The sequence below is a fragment of the Cnephaeus nilssonii genome (assembly GCF_951640355.1).
Source record: "Cnephaeus nilssonii genome assembly, chromosome: 6".
In the NCBI taxonomy this organism is placed as follows: Eukaryota; Metazoa; Chordata; class Mammalia; order Chiroptera; family Vespertilionidae; genus Cnephaeus; species Cnephaeus nilssonii.
The window spans coordinates 67310807-67337690 of NC_137077.1; the positions used below are offsets into that span (position 1 = coordinate 67310807).

Consider the following 26884-nt stretch of genomic DNA (forward strand, 5'->3'; position numbering starts at 1 on the left):
TATTCAGGCTTTTGCAAGATCTCAGGTATGAAAATGCATGCATAGTTTAAATTTACCATCAGATCCACAGTCAGACATTGTTGTTTCTTAACTAATTATTCCAAGTAATCAAAAAGGGAATGGCTGTTAAATAAACATATCAACTCTCTGTGTTTTCTTCATTGTAAATCCATCATTAAATATTTGTGGCATATTCTTTTTTTTATTGATTTCAGAGAAAAAGGAGAGGGAGAGAGAGAGATAGAAACATCATTCATGAGAGATGGAGATCATTGATTGACTGCCTCCTGCACGCCCCACCTTGGGGATCTTGCCCCACACCCAGGCATGTACTCTTGACTGGAATCAAACTGGGGCCCTTCAATCTGCAGGCCGAAGCTCTGTCCACTAAGCCAAACCAGATAGGGCATGTGGCATATTCTTAACATTATGTTGGGAGCTTGGAATTTTTTGTTAAAAAGCTTACATAATTTGTGTTTATTCACTTCTACTTAAAAATATCAAGACATGTTTGGCTACTGTAGATTGTTTATTTCTTAACCAATTTAAAAAATGTTTCTCTGATTAAGTATAGCATGCAATTTTAAAATTTAGAATCTTTAACATACTATTTGGACTTTCCATGTTGGAGGTAGCAGTTGGTATAAAATTATGAACTTCATTCAATCTTCCATTTGGAATTTTTTTCTACTACTGAGTTCTATTCATTGTGAATGGCAAACATGAAAAGATAAAATAATCAAATTCCACATGACAGGTTTTAAGGAGATGCCCTGCCCTCTCACCCCCGCCCCCAAGATAAACCCACATGTTCATTATGTTTTTAGTTATATAACCCCAGACATGTCCCTGAAAAATTCTCAGTTCTCCATTCACTCTCACACTTATAGAGCTCACGCAGTATCTCTTTTTACATTTTAAAAATAAAAAAAGGGGGAAATAAGTCAGACAGAAAAGTCAAGAACCATGTGATTTCTCTCATATGTGGAGTATAAATCTGAGACAAGCAAATGAACAAACAAGAAAAACAAACAAAAACTCACTGAAACAAACAAAAACCACCACAGTATGGTGGTTACCAGAGGGAAGGGAGTGCGGGCAATAAAGGGTAAAGGGGTCAAATATGTGGTGACAGAAGAAGATTTGACTTTGGATTGTGGGCACACAATGCAATTATACCTATAATGTATCATAGAATTGTACCCTTGAAACCTATATTATTTTATTAACCAATGTCTCCAAAATACATTTAATAGAATAAAAGATAAAATAAATAATATTTTTCCACACTAGGTATTATTACCCCTGTTCCTAATGGTGCAACAATAGGTCAGAATGATATGGTTATATTTTAGAGAAAGAAACAATATGTAGTAATTGAACTGATTGAAAAACCATCTAGCATGTCTTTGGCTACTCTTCTGAGATTAATTTAATATTACTTCATGTATAAGTATAAGCCTCAATTTTTATCCTATAAAAATTCAAATTCTAGAAAGTGCTTCTCTTTTGTATCTGAGACTCATGATTTATCTCTGTCTGTTGGTGGATGATTTTACACATCAATTTGGAAATTTCATTTCAGAAAACACCGCATTAATGTGTCACATAGTGTTCTTTCTATTGGTCAGGATTTTAGAGGGTTATGGTTAGTTTTGCTTTTCAGTTTCTGTGCTTTAGGTGTGATATTTTAAACTTTCTGTAAAAATATGGTAACACAGTAGTATCTTTTAGAATAGCTAAACAAATAAATGAGACTGTTGAAATGTAAATGAATAAACCACTGAAATGTCTATTAGTCTAATATAGAAAAAGTAGAAAGGTGTTATTTTGAGACTGTAATCAATATATGGTGTGTGGCTCAGATATATAGATTTTATCTATTCTTTTATTCCTAATGCAAAATGCAACTCTGTTGTGTGTGTGTGTGTGTGTGTGTGTGTGTGTGTGTGTGTGTGTGTGTGTTTTAAGATAAATTGTTTTGTTGGCAATCCCCCTTTTGATTTGAAATTAAAACTCTTAGAGGCCAAGTCTGCTTAGTGGCTTTGAAAAAGTGAATTCATCTTCTTAACTCACTCCTTACTTTATAACTGGGGAATTTTTGTAGTTTTTTAAAGAGAATAATGCAGATCACAAAGAAGGTGCCAAGTATGTGTTATTTGTTATAGCTGTTTTTATTCTTAAAGCTTCTCTTTTATTTTGCAGTTACCTGTGGCAGATTCCATTAACTATTGTGGTAGGAAATAGAAGCCATATGTCTCCAGAAGCAATTATTTGGGTATCTAACAAATCAGGTAAAACATATATTCTTCCCAGGAAACTATTTGGTTTTAGAACTATTTGGCTTAAGCTGAACAACTTAACCTCTGGTTTTAGCTGTTATAAAAATATGAATAAAAACAGATTAGAGTAGAATATAGGGAAATGATTATCACATCTACAAAACTAAGTATAATATAGTGTAATTTTTACACAGTCTAATTTTAGTTGGCCTATGTAATTATTAAATTTATTTGTGTCTTTGATGATAAATAGAAAATTTAAAAGTATTTATAGTACTAATTTTAGCTATTTCAAATTGTACCACTTTATAATTATAAATATAACTACTGGCCTGGTGCATGAAATTCATGCACATTAAAAGGGAATTAATTAGAGGAAATAATAATATTGCTACTTGCCCTTTCTCTATAATAGAAGTGTCAGAGATGAAAGAAAATTAGTAAAATGTATATGAAAATCTCCCTCCTGTCAGAGTCTGGGGCACACCATGGGACCTAGAGTTAAGTCCCCGCCCACCACCCGCAGGAGCTTCAAAAATGCAGGAGACCCAGACCTGGCCAGCCCCACCCCCATTGGGTGAGATGCAGACCCAGCCGGCCCCACCCCCATCAAGCCCCTCCAGGTGGGGGGCACAGCCTGAGGTCCCTTATCAAGCCCCGCCGGGCGGAGGGCACAGCCTGAGGTCCCTTATCAAGCCCCGCCAGGAAGAGGGCACAGCCTGAGGTACCCTGGCCTGGCGCTGGTGCGGGAGGTGCAGCCTGAGGTCTCCTGGTCCGGCACTGGGGTGGGGGGCGCGGCCTGAGGTCTCTTGGCCTTGTGCCGGGGCGGGAGGTTTAGCCTGAGGTCCCCTGTCAAGCCCCACTGGACGAGGGGTGCGGCCTGAGGTCCCTCACCCCAGCCAGGTGCTATGCAGCCTCAAGTCCCTGCTGTTCGGTCATGACATTATGGCATCCTGGGTCATTTGCATATTCCTCTGTTATATACATAGATAGATTATATTCAGAACTCCCAATAGGACAGTATACCTAATACTAAAAGTACAGGGCATATTTTAAATTCCATTTTCCTGCTATCTTCTCTTTACAAGACTAGCTCTTTAAAGAATGGGTGAGGAAATATTCTCCATAAAATACAGCAATTATAGGGCCAGTAGAAAGGGAACTTGATCGGTCATTAAACTGTTCCCTAGGTAGGGTCAACTCTCAGGGAGCAGAGAAAGATGAGAGTCTATTGTTTCTAAATATCTTCAAACAAGATAGTGAGCCATTTCAATGCACTGTCAGAAAGCTACTTCTTGAATTCAATTTAAATCTTTTATGTTAGAGTGAGAAACAGGTCTCTTTTATTTGTTTTCCATTAATTAAAGAAAAAGCCAATTATCGCCCTTTATGTAATGTTTAATTTAGATTTAGATGGCCAAGTATGTCAACATTTTGCTTTTTTTACTCCTGTCAAATGTTCTGCCTATTGATATTATTTTGCTCTTTCATAGGCATAATTTTAAACAGCCACATATATTTAAATACAATGAGGTATAACGAAATAAATAACAACATGACTATTATTTATTCACCTCAGTCTTATAAGGGAAACATAAGTGCTCAAAATACATATACACATACAAGAAAATGTTCTTACAGCAGAATCTAATATATTTACTAGAAATATAAACACTTGTATTTCTAGTTGTTTTTATTCACATTTTCATGTTATTGTACTCTTAACACATAATCACATATTATGAAAATATGTTCTTTCATTTATATACGTATATTGTGTATAAAACATTAATATGTGATGTGTTGAAATGCTTACTGTAAAACTTAATGGTGTTTCTCATTTTGAATTGTTTATTATAATCTATTCTTTTCATTTCTTAAAGTTAGTATTTATATGATGATTCTGAATTCACATTTGCTGTACTATTTGTCTATATACTTCTCTTTTCCCTCCATGTAATTTTTTTTATTTATCTACATAATTTGTCATGAAATGATGAATGAAAACAGTAAGTTGTTATTGTAATGATCCAACTATTAGAATAAAGTCATCTGCTTATATGATTGCCAGGAACATGAAAAAGAATAGTTTTTAGAAATAAAGTAACACATTTCTCGTTGGGAGGCAGAATGAAAATGGGAAAATTAGAAGAGTGCAAAGATATTGATCAAACATCAGACTCAGTCCCAAACTTTACTTTTAGACAATGCGGGGATTCAGAGCAAGTCAGATTCTTTTTGGGGACTTTTCCCAGGTCTGTTTGCTTAACCCTCTGGTTATTTCCATGGTATCTTCTTAGTCCGTACAAAGTATCCAGAATAGTGTCACAACTTTTTTTTGACCAATAGCCACAGTTTGTTGTATTTGAGAGGTTGCTTTCATTTATAGTCTTTCAGTATTAATCTGGAATAACAATATATTTGAAACCATGTTTGTCTACAATATCATCTATGTTAATACAATGGTTGTTATATACAGCCACATAGTTTGAGCTGTGTATAACTCTGGGAAAGGAAATTGACATAGATGACATAGACTATGATATTAATGGCACACTTGCTAACCCCAAAGTTGTGCAGTGTTCAACCTGCAGAATGTAATGTGTTCTTTTCCATTAAACATAGCAGAGTTGTGTGGCTGATAGATCATTGTCTCAGTTAAAATGTTGAGGAATTTGGGGGGGGGATGCTCATACCTAGTAAATGTTTCTTAGAAACTTCATAAAATATAAATCTTGGCATTTCTAAGAAGGAGATAAAGGAAAGACAGCCTTTCTGTTTTCCCCGTTCAGTCTTATTCTGTGTTTACTTCAGTCTTGAAGGTCTTCATATTGATCATGGGGGAAAAAAACCCTGACATTAGGAAAAGATTAGCAAAATAGTTTTTAAATTCTTGTCTTCTTTTATACAGGGTGGGGAAAAAGTAAGTTTACAATTGTGAGTACATGAAACAGTTTATTCTTGCATTATTATTAATTAATTATTTTATTACTTTCCATATGAACAACTGTAGACCTAATTTTGCCCCACCCTGTATGTCCCCCCACCACATATAGTCAACTAATGTCAATGAAAGATGTTTATCTATTAAAATATTAAGAAAATATTCTGGTCAATTCCTATCAAAATAGATTAAAAATCACTTTTTAATTATAACAATAAAATTAATGTTTTTATAATTTTTATTATCAGTAATTTAGATTTAATTTCACAAGATACTAAAGCAAGGTCATCGTAAATAATATATAGTATAACTGATATAAATAATCATAAACTCTTGACATTTCAATTTTTATATTGTCTGGATGAATATCTAATTAATTCCAAGTTAGCCTAAAAAGTTTTTAAACCAATTTTTAAGTAATTGAAAGTAGGTAAAGGATTTATCTCTTTTGATTTTACTATGACAATACTGAGGATGTAGATATCTAAAATGTAGTAGCTTGCATGCTGACTGGCTATAAATTAAAAATAGCATGATGCTGTAGTGCTTTCCTTAAGCATTGGTTCAGATGAAACTCATAAACCTTTAACTTGAATATTCTTTTATGCCCATTTAAAAAATTTAAGAATTAAGGCTTGAGAAATAACTTGCCCAAAGTGCCGTAGGAGCTTGGTTTTCTTTTCTAAGTTTATTTACTCTAACACACACATACACACACACACACACACATACACACACACACACTCACACACACACACACACACACACACACACACACACACATACACACACACACACACACATACACACACACAATGAGAGAGAGAAAAAGAGAGAGATTTTAATACTTTAGCATCTTGCTTTACAGATCTGTCAATTACTCAATATGGTTCTTTATTGTTTCTACAGAGCATTACCTAATTTGATTCTCCTAAGATTCCAGTGAGAGAACCAGTATGCGTCATTATATCTGAGTTTGTTGCACAATTGTTACCTGGTTGACTTTTTGTTTGTGATTTTTCTGCAACCAGACAATGTTAAGTAGGAAGGCCTAAACTCCTTTCTCTTGTTATTCCAAAAGAAAGTATATAATACAAAAATATAAAATATAAATGTCCAACTACTTTGTGCCTACTTTAAGTCTTGTGTCATTTTGGATACCTTCTAAATACCATTTTTAATTGTAATTACTAACACTTAAAATATGACTCCTATACTCTTTATTATGGTTCTCATCACCACTGTTCCTCATTAGGTCACTGGAAAAGATCTCTTTAAAATTCATTACTTGTCATTAACTTGAGGAACATTTTAGACATATAATTAACTACGCTAGACAAGATATTTAAAATATATTACAAAATCTTTAGGAAATAATTTTTCCAAAGATTTTTTTTATAACAAAGGTATGCATAAACATATTAATGAATGGCAATAACCTTCAGGTTTTAGTTAAGAACCTAAAGTTAAGAATTTAAAAATATCATACTCAATATTTATATCTTAATTTTTCTTTGGTGAATCAGACATAATTAATTAAAATATTATTATGAGATTATTTTAGTTTTTAAAAATGCATATTTTTGTTAATTATTTGTTTTATTTTTAAATCTGTAAAGTGGATAACATTCTAAAGTCACAGAAATTGTGTGGATAAACGCGTTTGATTTTTGAAAAATAGGGAAAGTATCTGAAACTTGGGAGGTTATTAATATTTTAGAGTAATAGCTGATAGACTTATTTTCCTAACCACCATGGATTAAGCTGGGTAAAATCTCAAACTAAGAAAAATATCTCCTTCTTCTAATCAGAGAACTGTAGGGACTGTAAATGCCCTTATGTTATAGGTAAGGGAACTGTGAACCAAAGAGAACCATTGGCTGAAGTCCAAAGATTTATATATAGGAAAACTGGAACTAGAATTCAACTTTCTATTCCTGTTCTAATTCTTGTTTTAGTGCTATCCTCCCTTTAGAATTAATATAGAAATGTGAAAAATGTATATCAGATTACAACAAAAGCTTTGTATCGTTTTGTATCAATAGAGTATAGTGAAGTAACAAGGACACCAAAGTCAAGAGACCAGAAGTGGACCACTCCCAGCTTTCTTGGACGGTTCAGTTAACCTGTCTGAGCCTCATTTCTTTATCTGTTCCAATAGATACTATTTATAAAGATGGCAAGAATTTGAAGTGATATTCAAGGCATTGAAGACTAGATTTTTATGTTCAGTATACGTTTATGTTTAACAATTATTTTGTTTTACTATAAATTTTTGAAAATTGGTAATGTTTAACATGCATAGGATTAATTAGCCCATTCCAATCCAGGCCTAAACAATTAATGGTCATTGATGTTCACCCAATAACTTTCGTGGTATAACCTCTTATTTTTGGGGTTCTACTTGAAAGAGAGTACTCTGTAAATTCAGTGTTGTTGTTTTTTAAAAAACAACCTGTTTTGTAGTCCGATGTGTGAAAACCTTGATGATAGAGTGAGTACTGGAAGGTTGTGCTTCTTACTCAAACTGGATATAAATAGTTTCTATGATGCATTTTTTTGTTTTGAATAATTGTGGAAATTAGACCAGTGGGGTGTGTGTGTGTGTGTGTGTGTGTGTGTGTGTGTGCATGCACACATATGTCTATAAATTTTAAGTAAACTTTGTACATTATGTAACTTCTGAGAAGCATGAGTACTGAGGAAATCAACATAAAAAAGATCAGAACTGTGATCTAAGGTTCAGTGAAGTCAGTAAAGGCTGACATTAAATGTGAATGAAGTTCTCTCTCTGTATTTGATGGAGTTAAATGTGTAAGTTGTAAGACTGGTTTACTGGTTTGCTTTAATTGAATTACTAGAGAACATAATCAAGTTATAATTTCCAAAATGATTTCAATAAGAAGAATATCTTTGTTCTAATTATATGTAGTAATATTAGTGTCTTATACAAATGAGGTTCCCTTTCCCAGCATTTTGATGATGCAGGGAAGTCTGTTATTTATTAGTACTTTCAAGAAAGAACAAGAAAAATGTCAGGAAACAACAGTGACTTTCAAATAAATGAGCTCTATTGGTAATCAGCTTCCCACTGAATAAATTAAGTAGGATATACACCTAAAACCTTTTATTTTATTCTAGCCACATATCCATATACAAAGTAACTAGAAGTCACAAAAATATAGTAGTACTAGAGGCCTGGTGCACAAAATTCATGCATGGGGGGTCCCCCTCAGCCCAGCCTGCACCCTCTCCAATCTGGGATCCCTCTCACAATCTGGGACCACTGACTCCTAACTGCTCACCTGCCTGCCTGCCTGATTGTCCCTAACTGCCCCCCCCACCAGCCTGATCACCCCTAACCACCTCTGCCTGCCGACCTGATTGCCCCTAACTGCCCACCCCCACTGGCCTGATTGCCCCTTATTGCCTCCTCTGATGACCTGGTCACCCCCAACTGCCCCCACTGCCGGCCTGGTCACCCCCATCTGCCCCCTCTGCTGGCCTGGTCACCCCATGCAGCCTGCTGTTCAGTCGTTTGGTCATCCCTCACTAACGCCCCTGCTGGCCTGGTCACCCCACAAAACCTGCTGTTCAGTCATTTGGTCATCCCTCTATAACCCCCCTGCTGGCCTTGTCGCTGCACGCAGCCTGCTGTTTGGTCGTTACTGTTACTTGGTGTCCTGAACAATTTGCATATTTCTCTATTATTAGTATAGATATTTCTTGGTTACATTTCTTTTGAGAAAAAATATATGTGGAGGTAATGGGGTTTTATAAAAAAAAAAGTTAATTATAAGAAAAAATTAATTGAGGTAATGAGTAAGCAATTAAAGGTTTTCTAGCTATAGTGATTAATTGATTAAATATATTTTAATTAGGAGGTGTTCTTTTTAAATTATTCATACTCTGCATACTTCATACTATTTTAATCCTGAAAATTTAAAATCTATTCTATCCCCAAAATGCTATTTTCAGAGCACCACAGACTAACTTCTTTGGACAAAGGAAGCTGGTTGCTTGGAAACATCAATCAAACTGGCTATTTTAGAGTCAACTATGATTTAAGGAATTGGAGATTATTAATTGATCAATTAATCAGGAACCATGAGGTAAACTGGGTTTACACATCAATGATCTGTTCTAATATGTGAACCTGCCATTTTAATCCCGAGTTATTCCACTTTTTTCTGGTTGACCTCACAGGTTCTCTCCGTCAGTAATCGAGCAGGCTTGATCGATGATGCCTTCAGCTTAGCCAGGTATGTTTTCCTGTGGATCTCCACGATAAAACGCATGCCCTTAAGAATTCCTCTAGTAGCTAAATAGTATGAATGTTTTGAATAATAAATCTTTTAGAAACAATTTCTTATTCACATTCTTGGTATTTGGAGATGAATTATAATAGTGTCCCAAACTCTTGATCAATAGCATCCAAAGGGTATTTCTGGGTCAGGAGGAACTTGATCAATTTTCTCTGTAAGTTCAATGTAACCCTCTGGAGGTTAATAATATCCTCCCAATTTTATTAATGAATTCTACAAAATAACCATTATGCCATATTTGATTTTTGATGCAAAATGCCTTCAAGCTTCAGCATTTATTTTCTTGAAATATACTGGTATATCTTTTTATAATGTTCTCTGAATTTAATTCATTATGAAAAACTTATGCTGAAAGATAGAAATAAATATTCCACAGAGTAAAGCTGTTCTGGACAAAATGTGTATCAATCTTGTAGCAGAAGTCAATTATGCTAGTTATAGAAATATTTGTGTTATTTTTATGATTATATTTATAATGTTAACATCAGCTATTCCTTTGAAGAGTCATTAAATTCCACATTTTGGTCGATTTTTAATTTTTACATCCATAAAAATCCTTGGAAAAAATGTTGATCATAAACCAAAGATATTTACTCAATTTTAAGAGTAACGAAGCAAACTCATACTTTTTAGTATTTTGTATTTCACATCCAATGACAGTTTTAATTTTAGTAATCTGATATTAAAAGCTACAGGTTAGGTCATAGGTAATTTTTATGACCTATTTTTCACATTTTACCACATTTTTTTCTATGATAATTGTGTAAAACCAGTTAAATATTTCTGTGGTGATATAAACATATAATTTGTCCTACTAATAAGCATTGTTTCATACATGGGACCTGAAACTGTTTTTACAATTTGTGTATACAATCAAATTTCAATTCTCTTTCATGCACTAATAATTATACCTCCTGTAGCATTCTAATTCATTAAAACTAATGGAATTATATATTGAAGGCTTAATTAGTGCAACAGCAGGCAAAGTTTAGGGTCAGGTTAGAGATGTTGGTTTTTATAAAAAGAAATAATGTAGAAGAAAGAACACATAAAAATGGCAAAGAAGAAATTTTAGATGTTCTCAAATAAAATAAAATAAAAACAAAATAAAACTCCTTGCCTTTCTGTTATCGCTAAGGAAGCCAAGAACTATTACTAATACATTCTCTTAGTTCAATGGTCGGCAAACTGCGGCTCGAGAGCCACATCTGGCTCTTTGGCCCTTTGAGTTTTTAGCAAAGGTCAACTTAGGAGTACCCTAATTAAGTGAATAACAATGTACCTACCTATATAGTTTAAGTTTAAAAAATTTGGCTCTCAAAAGAAATTTCAATCATTGTACTGTTGATATTTGGCTCAGTTGACTAATGAGTTTGCCGACCACTGGCTTAGTTGATGAGTGATGCTGTATCAGTGCCTCATTCTGACCAGGCATGTGGAGTTTTAAGCACAAAATTGCCTACTCACTCAACGGCAAATCTAAGGACGTTCTATCAGAAAGGAAATCGCTAATGAATCCGTACCAGGTGAATGTAGTTATCTAATGAGAACGGGGCAAATGAGGGCTATTCCCTACCACAGCACCATCTAATTAGGGGAAAATTTAGAATAGAGGTGAAGGAAGCCTACTGATACAGTGATATTTGGAGATAATGATTAAGATGCAGCTTTTGCTCTGTCTAAAGTATATATGAAGACTTTGAAGAAAATATAAGGTATCATATGAAGATTATTTTGATATAGAAGTTTAGTTATTTCATTAAGCCAGAAAGAGAATGTGTTTAATGTAACATTGCACTGAAAGAGAAGCAAGGAAGAGAGAGAGAGAGAGAGAGATTGGGATCTAAAAGACAGCTAATAATTATTAAGCATTTATAAGGTTCTAGACACTGTTCTGTTTTACATATAGGGATTTGTTCAGTTCTCACAACAACTTTATGAGATAAGTAGATATATACTATTTTTATTCTCTTTTTATAGGTAAGAAAACGGAGACTCAGAGAGGTTAAATAACTTGCCTAAAGAGTCACACAGCCAGTAATTGATGGGGCTAGGTTTTGGCCCATGTGGTCTGGCTGTAGAGCCCGTGCTGTTGTATATATATCATCTGTATATCTCTATCTCTATCTATCTCTATCTCTATCTCTATCTCTATCTCTATCTCTATCTCTATCTCTAGCTCTCTCTATCTCTATCTCTATCTCTATCTATCTCTATCATCTCTATATCTATCTCTAATCCATTCTATATAATTTATATCTATATCTGCATCTCTATATCTATATCTATGTCTATATCTATATCATCTATATCATCTATATATACCTATATTTATCTTCACCAGTAATATTTTTTATTTTAAAAAAGAGCCAAGCCATATAGAAAGACTGAGGGAACTTAAAAGAGTAGTTCAGATGAATCCTTGTGGATCTGAACTGATGGTAGGAAAACAAATAAGTAGTGATATCCTAAAGACAAAGGACAGATGGAGATGGAAATGAAGGGATCTTTTGACTCATATGCACTAAATGATGGAAGTTATTTTTAAATGGAATATTTAATTTAATTTAGTTGGATGAATTTTTTTTTCAAAAATTATTTTTGTCAACTAAGACAGAACACTGCTTTCAGTACTAACTGTGGAAGCCTTAAATATTTGAAGTAAACAATTTCATTATCTTTTATACAAATTAACCAGGAAAATAGCAAATCTCATTGAAATACACATTAAACTTTCTCTTATTGATAATAAAATAACTTTCCTATTGGGGTGCAAATAAATAAATACAAAATGAGAGATTCAGGAAAGTGCCCTGCACTTATTTGGTTAAGTTAGTCATATTTCACTATATTCTAGTACATGTTTCATGTAGTTTTGCTACTAATCTGTATAAACGTTCTTTTCATTTCTATAACACATCATGCTCTCTTTAGCTCCTTAGACAAGTAGAAAATTGCCCATTATATGAAGTTTCTTCCCACCCTTATCTCACTTGTCTGTCAGGAATAGTACTAGTTACATAAAAAAATTATTTCACTTGCATTCCCTTATCTGAAGCCTTTCCTGTCTTCCCCAGTAAGAATAAGATGACATCCTGAAGACCTCTGTTATAGCGGTCGTCACCTTGTAGCTTAACCACTTGCCTTTCTGGGCCCCTGATGATTCTTGGATGGTCTTAAGGACCTGGCTTTGTCTCATTCATGTATTACTGCTGCCTAACTTAATCTTTGGTACAGGATTTGGCCAATATATGTATCTTGCATGAATTGATGATTAATTATTAGTTATCCAAATTATAAATATTTATGGTGCTTTTTTTGTGCAACGAAGTAAACATATTCTAGGTATCCTTTTAATGTTGTTTTTCAAAACATAATTACCACATGAATGCATTTTAATTGTACAACATTTAAACAAAAGAGAAATACAATGTAAAAATGTTCTTTCCCTTCCCTACTCTGTCAAGACTTTACCCTCCTCACAGGTAAAATTATTTGGTCTCTATTAATCCAGGAATTTTTTCTTTACATTTTCATACAGTTTATTTATTTTTTTACATGAACATAATGCATTCTGTTCTCTGGCTCATTTATAAAATAAGTCAGCGAGGTTTACTCCATTGTTCCTGATTTTCCATTATAATAACCTAGACGGCAGCGAGTATCCTTGAACAGTCTTTTGTTGTGCATATATGTATTTTTATAGCAATGTGCAAGTGGAATATTTGGTTCAAAGAGTAGAAGACTTTTAATAAATATTACGAATTGCATTCCAAAGACTTCCGCAGTTTAACCCTTTATGAACTATGTCTAAGAGGGCTCAATTCCCTCAAACCTACCATGATCATGAAGTATCTTCTACATTTTTGACACTCTGGCAGCAAAAACAAATTTTCTTGAAGTTGTTATAGAACTAATTAAATTAGGCTATGCATCTTTTCTATATATACATTTTCTATATATGTACACATTTGCAATTTGTATTTTTTTCTTTTGTGAATTGTTACCTGGTTGAGAAAAAAAAAAATTAAAACCTAATAGAAGATGGGTGAGGTGTTTTTCCTGTTCTATTTTCTTATATATTTAGGATTTTTGGATGGTAACATTTTTTGTAGCATGCATTTTTTACAGTATTTTCTCTATTTAATATGTGCTTTTTTTTTTTTACTTTGTAATATATTTCATCATTAAAATTTTTAATTTATATGTCAAATAATTTCTTTTATAGCTTTCTGGTTCCATCTCACATAGAAGACCTTTTCTATCTGAAGATTTTGGAAGTACTCTTCTTATTTCTCACCACTTTGTTTTTAATGTCTCTTGCTTCAACCCTTACTTCTCGAGTTCATTTTTATGTATAGAATGGAATTGGGGTATAATTTTCTTTAACATCAATACATTGATAACTAATTATATCAATTCTACTTATTTAAAAGGCCTTCCGTATCCACATATCCTACCTAATAATAGACAAATATGCAAATTGACTGTACCTTTGCTATGCCCACGATGGCCAGGAGGCGCGGGGCGGGGCAGGACTCGGGGTGGCCGGGGTGGCCAATTGGGCTGGCGGGACACTGAGCTTGCGCCGCCAGTGGTGCGCGAGCTCAGCGTCTGCGCCATGGCTGTGCTGCAGCACAGAAGGGGCCTCTGGGGCAGCGAGCTCACATCCTGCCGCGGACCATCAAAAGCGGGGGAGCTGGGTGCCTGTCCGCTGGTACATCAGGCCTTTCAGAAGCCTCCGGCACGGCGGAGGCTTCTGAAAGGCCTGGTGCACCAGCAGACAGGCACCCAGCTCCCCTGTGATTGAAAGCGAAAGCGTGTAGGGGACCCTACACGTGCATGATTTAATCATGCACTGGGCCTCTAGTTTGAAATAATAGCTTTAACCTTTTGCACTCGGATGTCGAGTGTGACTCAACACGGTTAGCATTAGAATAAAGGAATCAAGAAAAAAGCAAGCGAGTGCAAAGGGTTAACTTAAAGCAAATGCTCATATTTTAGGGAATTGTTTTAATTGTTTAGTTGGCCTCTTTGACACTAGTGCCATATTGTTCTAAATTAATTTAACATTATAGTAAGTTGTGGTTGACAAAATATTCTCTTGTCCCTGTTCAAAATCTTACATATTTTCTCTTAAATATATTTTTTAGAATCAGTTTGACAAAGCCAATTAAAAATCCTGCTATAGTTATGACTGAATATGCATTGGATTTATAAATTAAAGTTAAATAATTAATGTTTTTTCAAATATGAGCTTTCTAGTACAAAAACATTATCCCTCCCTATTTATCCAGGTCCATCAGTCAAGGTCTTTGATACATAGGTTGTGGTAACATCATATTATTTCATAATTTAAAAAAAATGATATGTGTTTTTATAGGAAACTAGAGGCCCGGTGCCACGCGTGGTGTCCCTCGCCCTGGCCTGTGCCCTCTCGCAATCCGGGCTCCTCGGGGGATGTCGGAGAGCCAGTTTCAGCCTGATCCCCGCAGGCCAGGCCGAGGGACCCCCACCAGTGCACAAATCTGTGCACCAGGCCTCTAGTATGCATATAAGAACTTTGATTAATCTTTTCCCGCCCTCCCCTCATCCCCTTCCCTCTGAGATTCATCAATCTGTTACATGTTTCCATACCTGTGGTTTCCATTTCTGTGTTGAGTGTCTGCCCCCTGGTGGTTAGTGTGCATCATAGCTACCAGTCAGCTGGTCAGCCGGTCAGCCAGTCACTTAGGTTTTTATATATATATCGACGGTACTGCTTCTGCACTTACATATTCTAATTTTCATTGCTGATATATATGGAATCAATTAATTGATTGCCGTGCAAATACTATTGTATTTTGACTTGAACTTTTAAATTAGTGACTAAAATGCCTAGATTTTTGTTGTTGTTGTTTTGTATTTGTGTGTGTGTGTGTTTTGTTGTGTTTTGATAAAGCATTGTTAAATTGGGAGATATAAAAATCAATAAGATGCATTCCTTGTTTTAAATTAATTCACAATCTAGTAGGGAAAATACACTGTAGATAATGAACCATATTCAGTATATAAGTGCTATGAATAAAATAGAATAAAAGCATTGGGAAGTAAAGAATTAATGTGGCTTAGGAAGATTATGGAGCACATGATATAGGGAATAACATTAGAAGAATGGAAATTGACTATTGAAATCCATTAAAGGCTTATAGGTTGGATAATAAGTATAGGAATAGTGTAAACTAGATGGCCCTATGGCAGGAGAACTACTACAATTGTAATGCTCATGCTACAGCTCGGATAATGCAGAGATTTGAGAGGGAGTGGAATTGGCAGCTAGATAAGGTAAGAACTCTTATTAGCTTCTTAGGTGATGGAAGCTGGAAATTTGGAAAATTTGCAAGAGGAATTGTAGTGACCACTGGATTTGGATATTTAACACTATCAACATGCTCTGACTATAAATTTAAAAAGCTATAAAAGTGTGTATCACTGTATTGTGGGCCTATGTTGTATTTTGTTTGAAATATTCAATATACATGATAATTATTTGTAAAATTTATAAATACCCCAAAAAGTTTCAGAGATATATCGTCCTCCTTCTCCTTCTCCTTCTCCTCCCCCTCTCCCTCCTCCTCCTCCTACTCCTGGCCCTGGATGGTTTCTACACTGATTTATTTATTTAGTCACCACTTTTCTAGAAAATTCAATTATGCAAACATATGCCAATTTACTGCATTATTAATACCATGACATATTTGTTCAGCCTGTGTAGCATATTTTTAAATTTTCTGTCATAGGCTATTCCATTAAGAGTCCAATCACTTACAAAGCCTTCACAAGAGCAGATTATTACAACTTAGTTTGAAAACTTCATTAAGGAATAAGATAGAAGTTATTTTTTTAATATTAATGTCTTCCTAACAAAAAAAAGCATATCTGCAGATTATGAATGTCACACTTAGAAGTGCTCTATTATTGGTGAGCAGTCATTGTTAGTACTTACTACAGGTTTGATAAATACATGTTAAAAGTTAATAAATACATTCTTATTGACTTGTCTCAAAGTTCATAAATCTGAGATACGTTAGGGAAACTGGAAATCCAATACATGAGCCAGTGAAAATACAATGGTCCTAGAAGAAGCAAATTATGACAACATCCCAAACCTACGTGTACACGTTAATTTTGTTTCTGAGCCCTGGTTTCAGAACTGGTAGCATTGTGAAAACCACCTGAACAGTGTTTGCAGACTGAGTCATAGTATTTGGCTCCGTCTGGGACTCACTTCATCACAGCTTTTACTAGAAGTCCTTCTGTTTCTTCTACCTGGCTCTCCTGTATCTAGCTGAAAGTTTCTCTTGCAAATTATGTGCTGGTCATTTATTCACTCATTGTAGAGAATAGTAGCATGATGTGCCTGAAAAGCACCTGTTCCAATTCAGCTGGGCTAGATGAGGAGCTATTTTTCCTACTTTGATAGCTGGTTGTTTAAATGTGTAATCTGGTGACCTTTCAGAGAGGAAATGAAGAAGGAATGACTTAGAAACCTTTTGTGAGAAATACCTTGGCAGATTGGACATTTTATCCTGACTCCCCCACTCTGTTAGGGTGAGAATGAGCCCACTTCACTTCAGCTGAGCATTGCAATGCAAAACCTGATTAAGGATCCTGGGTGCCTCTGTCTCCTGCTTTATAAATTCCAGTTTTATAAAGGATGTTTAGTTTATGAATTATTTCTTTGATCTCCACCTTTTTCTTTTTTAAAGTATTATATAATCTCAGTGTAAACATTTTTTCTTTCTCAGCTGTGCTTTATAATGAAACCATGAACATTATTAATAATAATAGATTATTGAGAATACTGATTAAAACACATTTTATATTGTACTCACTGGCATGGGGAGAAGGATGATTCTTTAGTTTTTTGTATTAGACTCATTGGAGAGAAGTAGCCATGTAATTATATTCTTATTTATCTTTTGTTGAGTCACCTTAATGTGTATGCCAAAGGATTACAATTAAATAGGAAATCCTGAAAGTGATAAAATTGTTTATTGCAAATAACATTTATTGTTGCTTCTAATCTCCTGTCATTGACTAGAAGGTATTAAAATTAGCTGGTAGTTACCTTCTCAGCCTTTCTAACTGGTGTGCATCTTATCATGGTTCATAGTGATTTCCTTCAGAAGCTTTCTGGCCATCCTCAAAAGATCATGCTATTTCTTTCTTTTTTTAAAAAGAAACACACATTTTTATTGATTTCAGAGAGGAAGGGAGAGGGAGAGAGATAGAAACATCAATGATGAGAGAGAATCATTGATTGACTGCCTCCTGCACGTCCCCTGCTGGGGATTAAGCCCACAACCCAGGCATGTACCCTTGAACGGAATCGAACCTGGGACCCTTCAGCCCGCAGGCCAATGCTCTATCCACTGAGCAAAACCAGCTAGGGCGATCACACTATTTCTCACATCGTTGAGGCTGGGATTCTAATGATCTATTTGTCACCCTCATCTAAGGCTGCTCTTGAGATATACAAAAAGTTACCTTGAAGTCCTCTATTTTTTATACCTTTTTGCATGCAATTACTTAACAATTCATAACCAAAACACCTCCAAATTGGTCGTAGTTTATACAACACTTTGCCAAAAGTAACTATTAAATATAGTTTGAAAACATTTTCAGGACATTTCACTATAATGAACTTGGTGTCATCAGCTTTTTTCCTATGATAACCCAGTAAAAGCTTAGAGTATGCGCCTGAATTTTCAAGCTACACTGCTCCTACATGCATACACTTGTTAGCCCAAGGATAGAGAGTCAGGTAACATGTTCCTTTGTCATAGGCTATCCCATTTGAAATATTCAAAGTACATGAAAGTTCTTTGGAGAATTTGTTATGGTGATAGAAGACCACTTCACTTTTATGTTTAGAATCTTTTGAGAATGAGTCCCAGGTGTTGGCCTTGGAAGGAGAATTTAGGGGGAGGGACCATACCAGGGACTTCTGGGAAGTACACACCTCCTGAGACACTAAGGGCAGGCCTGAGGCTCTTGAGGACGTCAAACTTTCTTAGAGACTAATAAATTGTACTGCATTAAATCAGAAGCAAATTTGTAACCCGCCAGTGCCAACTTTGTTTCAACTCTGTAGGTGAAAATGTTTTAATATTAATGTCTGATGTCTGAGACTGCTAAGTAAAAAGTATAAGAGACAGTTTGACATTGTTTCTATAGGTTTGATTCATTTTCATAGCAAACAGCAATCACTCTTGAGTTACAAAAGTGTGGGTGATGTTTGTAGGTTACATGGGTTTGCATGAGCTATTCTTTTAAAAAAATAAGTAGTATACATTTCCAAATGCAAACACAAATTGGTTTGAATAGGTATATATATGGATGCTCTTTAACATCTCACAATTGAAAAACAATTTTATAATTCATGTTGTAGTTAGTACTGTCTAGTTATATTTGACACAAAACTGTGATTTGTTGTTGTTGTTATTGTTCTCTAATTGTTTTGAAACCTGAGCCTGATATTGCACAATAATTTATTCTAGGATCTCTGAGCTCACCAAGAGTTTGAAATACTTGACTGTCCACAAATAATTTAAACTATTTAGGCAGAGCTCCCTCCAAAATGGTCATTTATACCATCAACGTTACTTGAACAAATATTTGTAATATGTATTTTTACCATAAAGACCTGAATTATTATCTTAGTGTTTCTGCTTTAAGAATTTGAGGTTTCCCTTCTGCTGCTTGCTGGGAATCTTTTCATATTCAGGTGCAGTGCTCCTTTGAGCATCATCTGAGAGACCGCCCACACCAGGATCACCTGAGATGTTTTGTTAGAAATTGCATATTCCCATGACTACCTGGGAGCCTGCACTCGATGCAGCACTTCATGAGATTCAGACAAACACGATAATGTGAAAGAGGGTATTGATGGCATCAGTTTGGAAAGACAGGTGCTTCTTTGATACTGAAAGGCCTGGGAGTAAGCATCCTTGACAATAGTAAGCACGACTTCCTTTGGATCCTTGAGCCATGAGATGATCATTCAACAATTAAGATATCAGGGAACCCAAAATACTTTTTGATTCTTATTCTTAAATATGTAACCATTGCAGATATCTTATCTGATGCCTGTCAACATGAACTCATAATGTGGGTGTCTCAGAAATTTTCCCAAGCATGCAAAGGGCACTGGAGGGTTCTGGTGTCATTAGGAGACACCTTTACTGCTGCATGAGCACTCTGACACACATCAAGCATGCATGTGCATATCGGACTTCAAGGTGGTCGATAGTTTCCTTGGTGAAAGGCATTGCAGAATTTTCTTGCAAGTTCACCTGGCACCTCAACCTGGAATATTCTGCAAATTTATTGGCAATGCAAGTAGGCAGGAATAGTGGAGCTACCTACCACAAGTTTTAACTGAGAGAAGATTATTTAGGTTTTGTGATTATTATGTGATGTTCTTTGAGGGAATCAAGAACTTAGATAAAGGGAAGAAAAGAAAAGTAAATAGGTTCTTTCAGCAAGGAATAATTGATAAAAAAAAAGAGGAGAGTTTTGTAGTAGACTTAGTCTGTGGAAAAATGAAATGAATCCTTCTGCTATTTGACTTGTTAATATAAAATCTAATTTTCACACACATACACAGCCTTCTTTCATTTTTTATTATAACAAATTATAAAATAAATAGTTAAAGGGGAAATGTATAAATATGTGTATCAATGCAGGTTTTATGGTAGAGTAGTAATTATTTACTGGTTTAAGTTGCCTTGTAATGATATTTTCCTACCTTAGAAGAGAGATTCCTAACAACAGTCTAACCAGCCAATGATAAAGTAAAGAACTGCTTGTGTTTTTCTCCCAGAACTCATAAAATCTATTTGGGGCTTCAAAAATTATTTCCCAAAGGTAGTAGTGTTACCTCAATAAGGAATACAGAATATAAAGGAAAATAGGTATTTTATATTAGTTTCTACTTGCCATGAAAATTTGAAGATTTTATTTTTATATTTGAAGAGGCAATAATTTTGGGAAGAGGGGAAAGGAAATTTAGTTTCCACATTTTGTGCCCTGAAGGTGAGTTATTCATTCAAATTAACACACATTTTTGCTTATGTGACAAATCTTAAAGCTGTGCAAGATTATTTGAAATACACAGTGTTCTCGGGTAATTTTATGCAATTTGCACTCTTCTGTGGGGAATGCTTCAAGTGTCCTTACGTGGAATGGAGTGCCGGTGAAGAGGCCTTCACAATTTTGGATGTAAGAAAACATGAGATCAGGAAAACCTGACTCATTGCAACTGTGCCCAAACCTATCCAATGTGATTGAAAGATAGAAGTGCAGGCCCACTCAGACGCTAAGAAGTAGTGCTGGACCCTGCAGAATTAGACCCCATTTGAATCACAGATTGTATTCTTCCCAAACCCGGAATGGCCTGGAGCGTTGTTGATTCTCGCTGCTAAAGGAAGGTAGGCAGAGGTTCCCAGTTGTTCAGCTGTTTCACCTAATTAGGATCAGCATTAAACAGAAGTTCAACATCAACTCTTCAGGTCACCAGGTGGTAGAGCTAACCAGAAGTGGAAAAAGAGAGTTTGTAATAAGAAGGAATATGTTAGTCTAGTATGTAGCAAATTCAAGTAAGGCTAATAGGCCCTGAAGAGAATAGTGACTGAGTATCTATAGTGAGTTTTATGTGGATGAGAACTTAAACAAACTCTAAATTTAAGTGGAGGGTTTTTGGGAATGCTGTCAGAAATGCCAAAATAGAAAGAACACCACGTGAAAATTAGTTGTTTTTTCATTCCCAGTATGCAAATGTATTGGAAATTAGTTGCATATACTGAGGGCAAGATCGAGAATTTTATCCATGCCATATCGAGGAAAATGTTACTTCTCATATTCAAATAATTGAGACTAAAATAATTACAGAAATATACTTACTATGCAAAGCAATTAGGCCACTGGCTTCCTACCTTACTATATTTTTTAATATCTATCTTTGTAGAGTTTCTCAGGTTTCCTATTACCACTTTTTAAAGGTTACTGCATTCTGTTGAATTTTGACATTGATAGACTATCAGTTCTTTTTTGGGTGCAAGGAGTTAAGAAATCCATAGGAAAATTTGTGCTTCAAGAAATGCAAAGTAATATTGTAAGGTATTTCAATCAAGTATATATACAGTGTGAATGTTAATGAGTTTGTTGACAGGTAGATGATAGCTACATGGGTTGAAAGGTAGGTGGATAACAAAGACAGAGCCATGATGCTTACTTTATGTAATGATAAAACCACTATATTTGGCCTCAACAGGTTATTTTTAATTTCATATAAGAAAAGTCATATAGAATTTTAAAATGTGAGAATCTAGCTGAGATTTAGTTAAAATAAATTCAAGTATTTTCTTAGTAAAAGGAAGATATTACTGATTTCAATATTTTCTGTGCATGATTTATATACTAAATAATTATCACATATAATAAAAGCTTACAAGTGTTTGATGAAGAAATTGTTCACTATCCACTTTCTTTAAGATATGCCAAATTAAAAGTAAGGTAAGAATATATGTGCTTTTTTTTATTTGTTAGTCTGTATTTCATCATTAGAAATGCATAGGAACTAGTTTGAAAATCTGTCAATAGTTACTTACTTGGTTTATATGTGCTGTCATCATTCAATAATTATTCTTCGTTGCAGATAAGTTAATTATAAAGTGTCTTTATATGGTATTGTCTTTATCATCTACACATAAGTGATAAGATAACATATTTCACAAACAAGCAAAATAAAAATAATGAAAGGCACTTCAAAATGCTTTTAGTGGATTAACTTTTATTTTAATTGTTGATGCTTATTAGTAAGAATAATTCACAAATGGAACATTATGTAATACAAAATTAGTTACCAATATTTTCCAATTATATAATAATAGCATTTTACATTTGAAACACAGGGGATTTAAGAATATTTTAGGCAGGGATGGAAATGGCAATCCCAAATGGCCTGCACACAATGTGACAGTTAATTTATTAAACAAATATTTAATAAACACTGCTGAGTACCAGGCACTGTTATAGACACTCGAGTGAATAGCAGTGAATAAACGAGTCAGAGTTCCTGCTTCATAGAGCTTACATTGCAGTGGAGAATGATTAAAGTCAGATTATCACACAAATAAATATCTGTCAGATGACAATTCTTTTAGAGTAAATAAATAATAAAGCAAAGGATGGGAGAGAGGGCACAGAGAAGCAGTTTATTTTAAATATAGTGGTCAGGGATGCTCTCACTTTTCAGTTGGCATTTGAGTTGTGACCTAATAGAAGTAAAGAAGCAATCCATCTGGTAGTAGAGTGTTCCAGATGTGTGAGTGCAAAGGTCCTGAGGTAGATTCTGCTTGGCATGTTCAAGGGAAAGGAAACAGATAGATGTGTCTCTAATGGAGTAAGTGGTAGAGCAGTATGTGATGATTATAGGGAAGTAACAGAGCACTGATCACATAAAGCCCTGTAGACTGCTGTGAGAATTTGGGATTTTACTCAGAGTGAGTGGGAAAGTGATTATGAGGGTTTTGAACAGAAGGTTGATGTGATCAAACGTGTTTTTAAAGGATCAGTCTGGCTGCCCTATTGAGAATATACTATGAGGGAACGAGCGTGGAGGCAGAGAGCCCTGTATGAAAGGCAATCACGACAAACGCTATTAAGGGAGCTATTGAGAACCACACAACGGCCCTTTACCTGGTGAAGAACAAGAGATGCTCCAGAGTACCTTGATAGCTTCCTGAGTGGCAGAAGTTTACATACCCGAGTTATAGACCCATACAGGTATTTTCCTGGAAAATAGTTACTCATTAATCAGTAATAGCACAGATAATAGACATTTATATCTTTTAAGCATGCAGGTTGCTTCCAGTTTTAGTATACTATGAATAATGCTGCTGTGAACCTTTGCATATGCATCTTTGTATGGATATATATATATATATATATATATATATATATATATATATATACACCCTACCTAATAAAATAGTAATATGCAAATTGACCGCACCTCTGCTATGCCCAAGCCACGCCCACCGGCCAGTCAGGGCGAGTATGCAAATTACCCAACAAAGATGGCAGTTAATTTGCATACGCTGAGGGTGGGAGGAGTGAAGACTGAAGACAACTTAGAAGGAAGACAGAGGAAAAGCGGAAAGCAAGATGGCTGCCAGAGGGAAAGCCCGGGCGGGGCAGGGCAGGGCGGGGTGGGGCAGGGCGGAGTGGGGCTGAGCTGGGCGGAGCGGGGCAGGGCGGGGTGGGGCAGGGCAGGTGGCAGCGGTGTGCGGGTGCAGGCGCGGCGGCCGCAACAGCGGCGGCAGCAGCAGTGCATGTGGCCGCAGCGGCCGCTTGCGGATTTTTCCTGCAAATGGGCTACTAGTATATATATAAAATAAAAGCCTAAGCAACCATTATGGTGGAACTACTAGAACTATCAGTCGCTATGATGCACACTGACCACAGGGGGCAAACCCTCAACACAGGAGCTGCCCTCTGGTGGTCAGTGTGCTCCTACAGGGTCGTGCCACTCATCCAGAAGCCAGGCTCATGGTTGGAAAGCACAGCGGCGATGGCAGGAGCCTCTCCCGCCTCCGCGGTAGCACTAAGGCGCAGTGAGCAAGCAGGCAGTAAGGAGCGAGAGGGTACAGGCTGGGCTGAGGGACTCCCCCCGTCCCCCCGCCCCCGTGCACAAATTTTGTGCACCGGGCTTCTAAAATATATATATATATATATATGTTTTCCTTTCTCTTAGTAAATACCTAGGGGTGGACTTGATGGTTGTCTGGTAAGATTACTTAACAAGATACAACCATACTGTTTTACAAAGTGGCTGGACCACTCTGCATTCCCACAAGCAACCTATGACAGTCCCATTTGCTGCGCATCCTGGCCAACCACTCAGTATTGTTGGTCTTTATAATATCAGTCATTGCATTGTGTGTAGGGTATATCTTATTGGTGATCAATTTGATTTTCACTTCTCTGATGATCAATGATGTTGAGAATCTTTTCATGCACTTAAAAATTCTTTAAATATTCAGGGACAAGCCCATTAGTCAGATACATGTTTGCAAATTTTTCTCTCAGTCTGTAGTTTGAATTTTTAGTTTCTTAATTTGTCTTTCAACATAGAAAGTTTTTAATCTTGATGAGATCCATTTTATTATTTCTTTCATAGTTTGTGTTTGTATATCCTGCTTAAGCTATCTATATTAATTCCAATAGTACAATGTTTTTCTATTATGTTTTTGAGTAGAAGATAAATTTTGTCTATTTTATATAAATTTTATGTATAATGTAAGGTAAGGGTTAAGGTTAATTGTTTCCATACAGACATCCACTTGTTTCAACACCATTTGGTTAAAACCATTATTTTTCCACCAACTTTCCCTGGCCTTTGTTAAAAATCAGTTGACGGTATAAATTGTGAATCTATATTTTAGACTCTGTAGGGTGTTCCATTGATCCATATACTATCTTTCACTATACTAATAACATACTATATTGATTACTGTAACTTTACAGTAAGTCTTTTAGAATTTTGCTTGTGATTACTTTGAAAATATAAATCTATTTGAAGATAATTATCATATTAATAATATATACGTCACCCTAGCTAGTTTGGCTCGCAGACTGAGAGTCCCAGGCTCAATTCTGGTCAAGGGCACATACCTCAGTTGCTGGCTCAATCCCTGGTCCTGGTCGAGGCACTTGCAGGAGGCAGCCAATTTATGTGTCTCTCTCATATCGATGTTTCTCTCTCTCTGTCTCCCCCTCCCTCCACTCTCTAAAATGAATGGAAAAATATCCTTGGGTGAGGATTAACAAAAACAAAAAATCAATAATATCCTGTCTGCAGCATATCTCTTTATTTGTTTAGGTCTTTTAAATGTTTCTTTTGCAATGCTTCATAGTTCCAGTTAATAAATTTATTTCTGCATATTTTCTCTTTTATGTTATTTTAAATGAAGATTTTTAAAAATTTTACATTTGACTTATTGTACATATGTGTTAGTGTAATCTATCTATGTCTCTACCTACCTACCTACCTACCTATATCAGTGTTTGACAAACTATGACCCACCAGCCAGCCACCTGCTTTTGTAAATGAAGTTTTATTGGAAGACAACCATGTCGATTTATTTATGTTGTATATTGTTTATGGCTACAAAGGTAAAGTTTCAATAGAGATTGTGTGCCATACAAGCCTGAAATACTACCTGGCCCTTTAAGAAAAAGTATGCTAGCTCTTTATATCTAGAAATACAATTGAAAATTCATATATATATATATATATATATATATATATACATATATATATATATATGTAAATTTATATATATATATATATATATATATATATATATATATATATATATATATATATATATATATACTAGAGGCCTGGTGCACGAAATTCATACACGGGGGTGTGTGTCCCTCAGCCCAGCCTGCACCCTCTCCAATCTGGGACCCCTTGAGGGATGTCCGACTGCCTGTTTAGGCCCAATTGACCACATGGGGGCAGCCATCTTGTGTGTTGGAGTGATGATCAATTTGCATATTATTCTTTTATTAGATAGGATTAGATAGGATAGAGGCCTGATGCACGGGTGGGGGCCAGCTGGTTTGCCCTGAAGGGTGTCCCAGATTAGGGTGGGGGTTCCCTTGGGGTGTGGGGCAACCTGGACGAGGGGCCTGTGGTGGTTTGCAGGCTGGCCACGCCCCCCGTTGACCCAAGTGGAGGTTGTGGTATCTGGGATTTATTTATCTTCTATAATTGAAACTTTATAGCCTTATGCGGAGGCCAAGGCAGGCCAGGGCTGTGGAAACTTGGCTTCTTCCATCGCTGGGGGCAACTCAAGCCTCCTGCTCTCTCCGTGGCTACAGCCATCTTGGTTGGGTTAATTTGCATACTCTCTCCTGATTGGCTGGTGGGCATGGCTTGTGGGTGTAGAGGAGGTATGGTCAATTTGCATATTAATCTTTTTTTAGATAGGATGTAAATTTATATATATTTTACTTCATATATATTATATTTTACTTCATATATATTCTATCTTATGAATATGAAAGAAATGTTTATTGGCCTTTCATTGTAATGAACAATAGCATTACATGCACTGTTTTTGAACCTTCTACAAACTTAAGACTTCCTAAAAATTGATCTTTTCACATATCCATATTCTACCTTATATCCTGCAACCTTGCTAAGTTCACTATTATTTCTCTTAGTTTTTTAATACTTTTGATCACTTCTGAATGGCTTTCTACAAACATTGCAA

The 26884-nt window shown here is 35.5% G+C and overlaps 1 protein-coding gene across 1 annotated transcript in view; it reads left to right on the top strand.

Annotated features, from left to right (window-relative positions):
- The window catches only part of TRHDE (thyrotropin releasing hormone degrading enzyme), a gene marked incomplete at its 5' end in the record, with an annotated part of 366323 nt that overhangs the window by 276511 nt on the left and 62928 nt on the right, over positions 1 to 26884 (top strand). The window contains 3 exons of the mRNA XM_079775459.1: positions 2206 to 2294; positions 9205 to 9338; positions 9433 to 9488. Coding sequence (XP_079631585.1) covers positions 2206 to 2294; positions 9205 to 9338; positions 9433 to 9488 — 279 coding nt within the window. The remainder of the gene's footprint in view (positions 1 to 2205; positions 2295 to 9204; positions 9339 to 9432; positions 9489 to 26884) is intronic.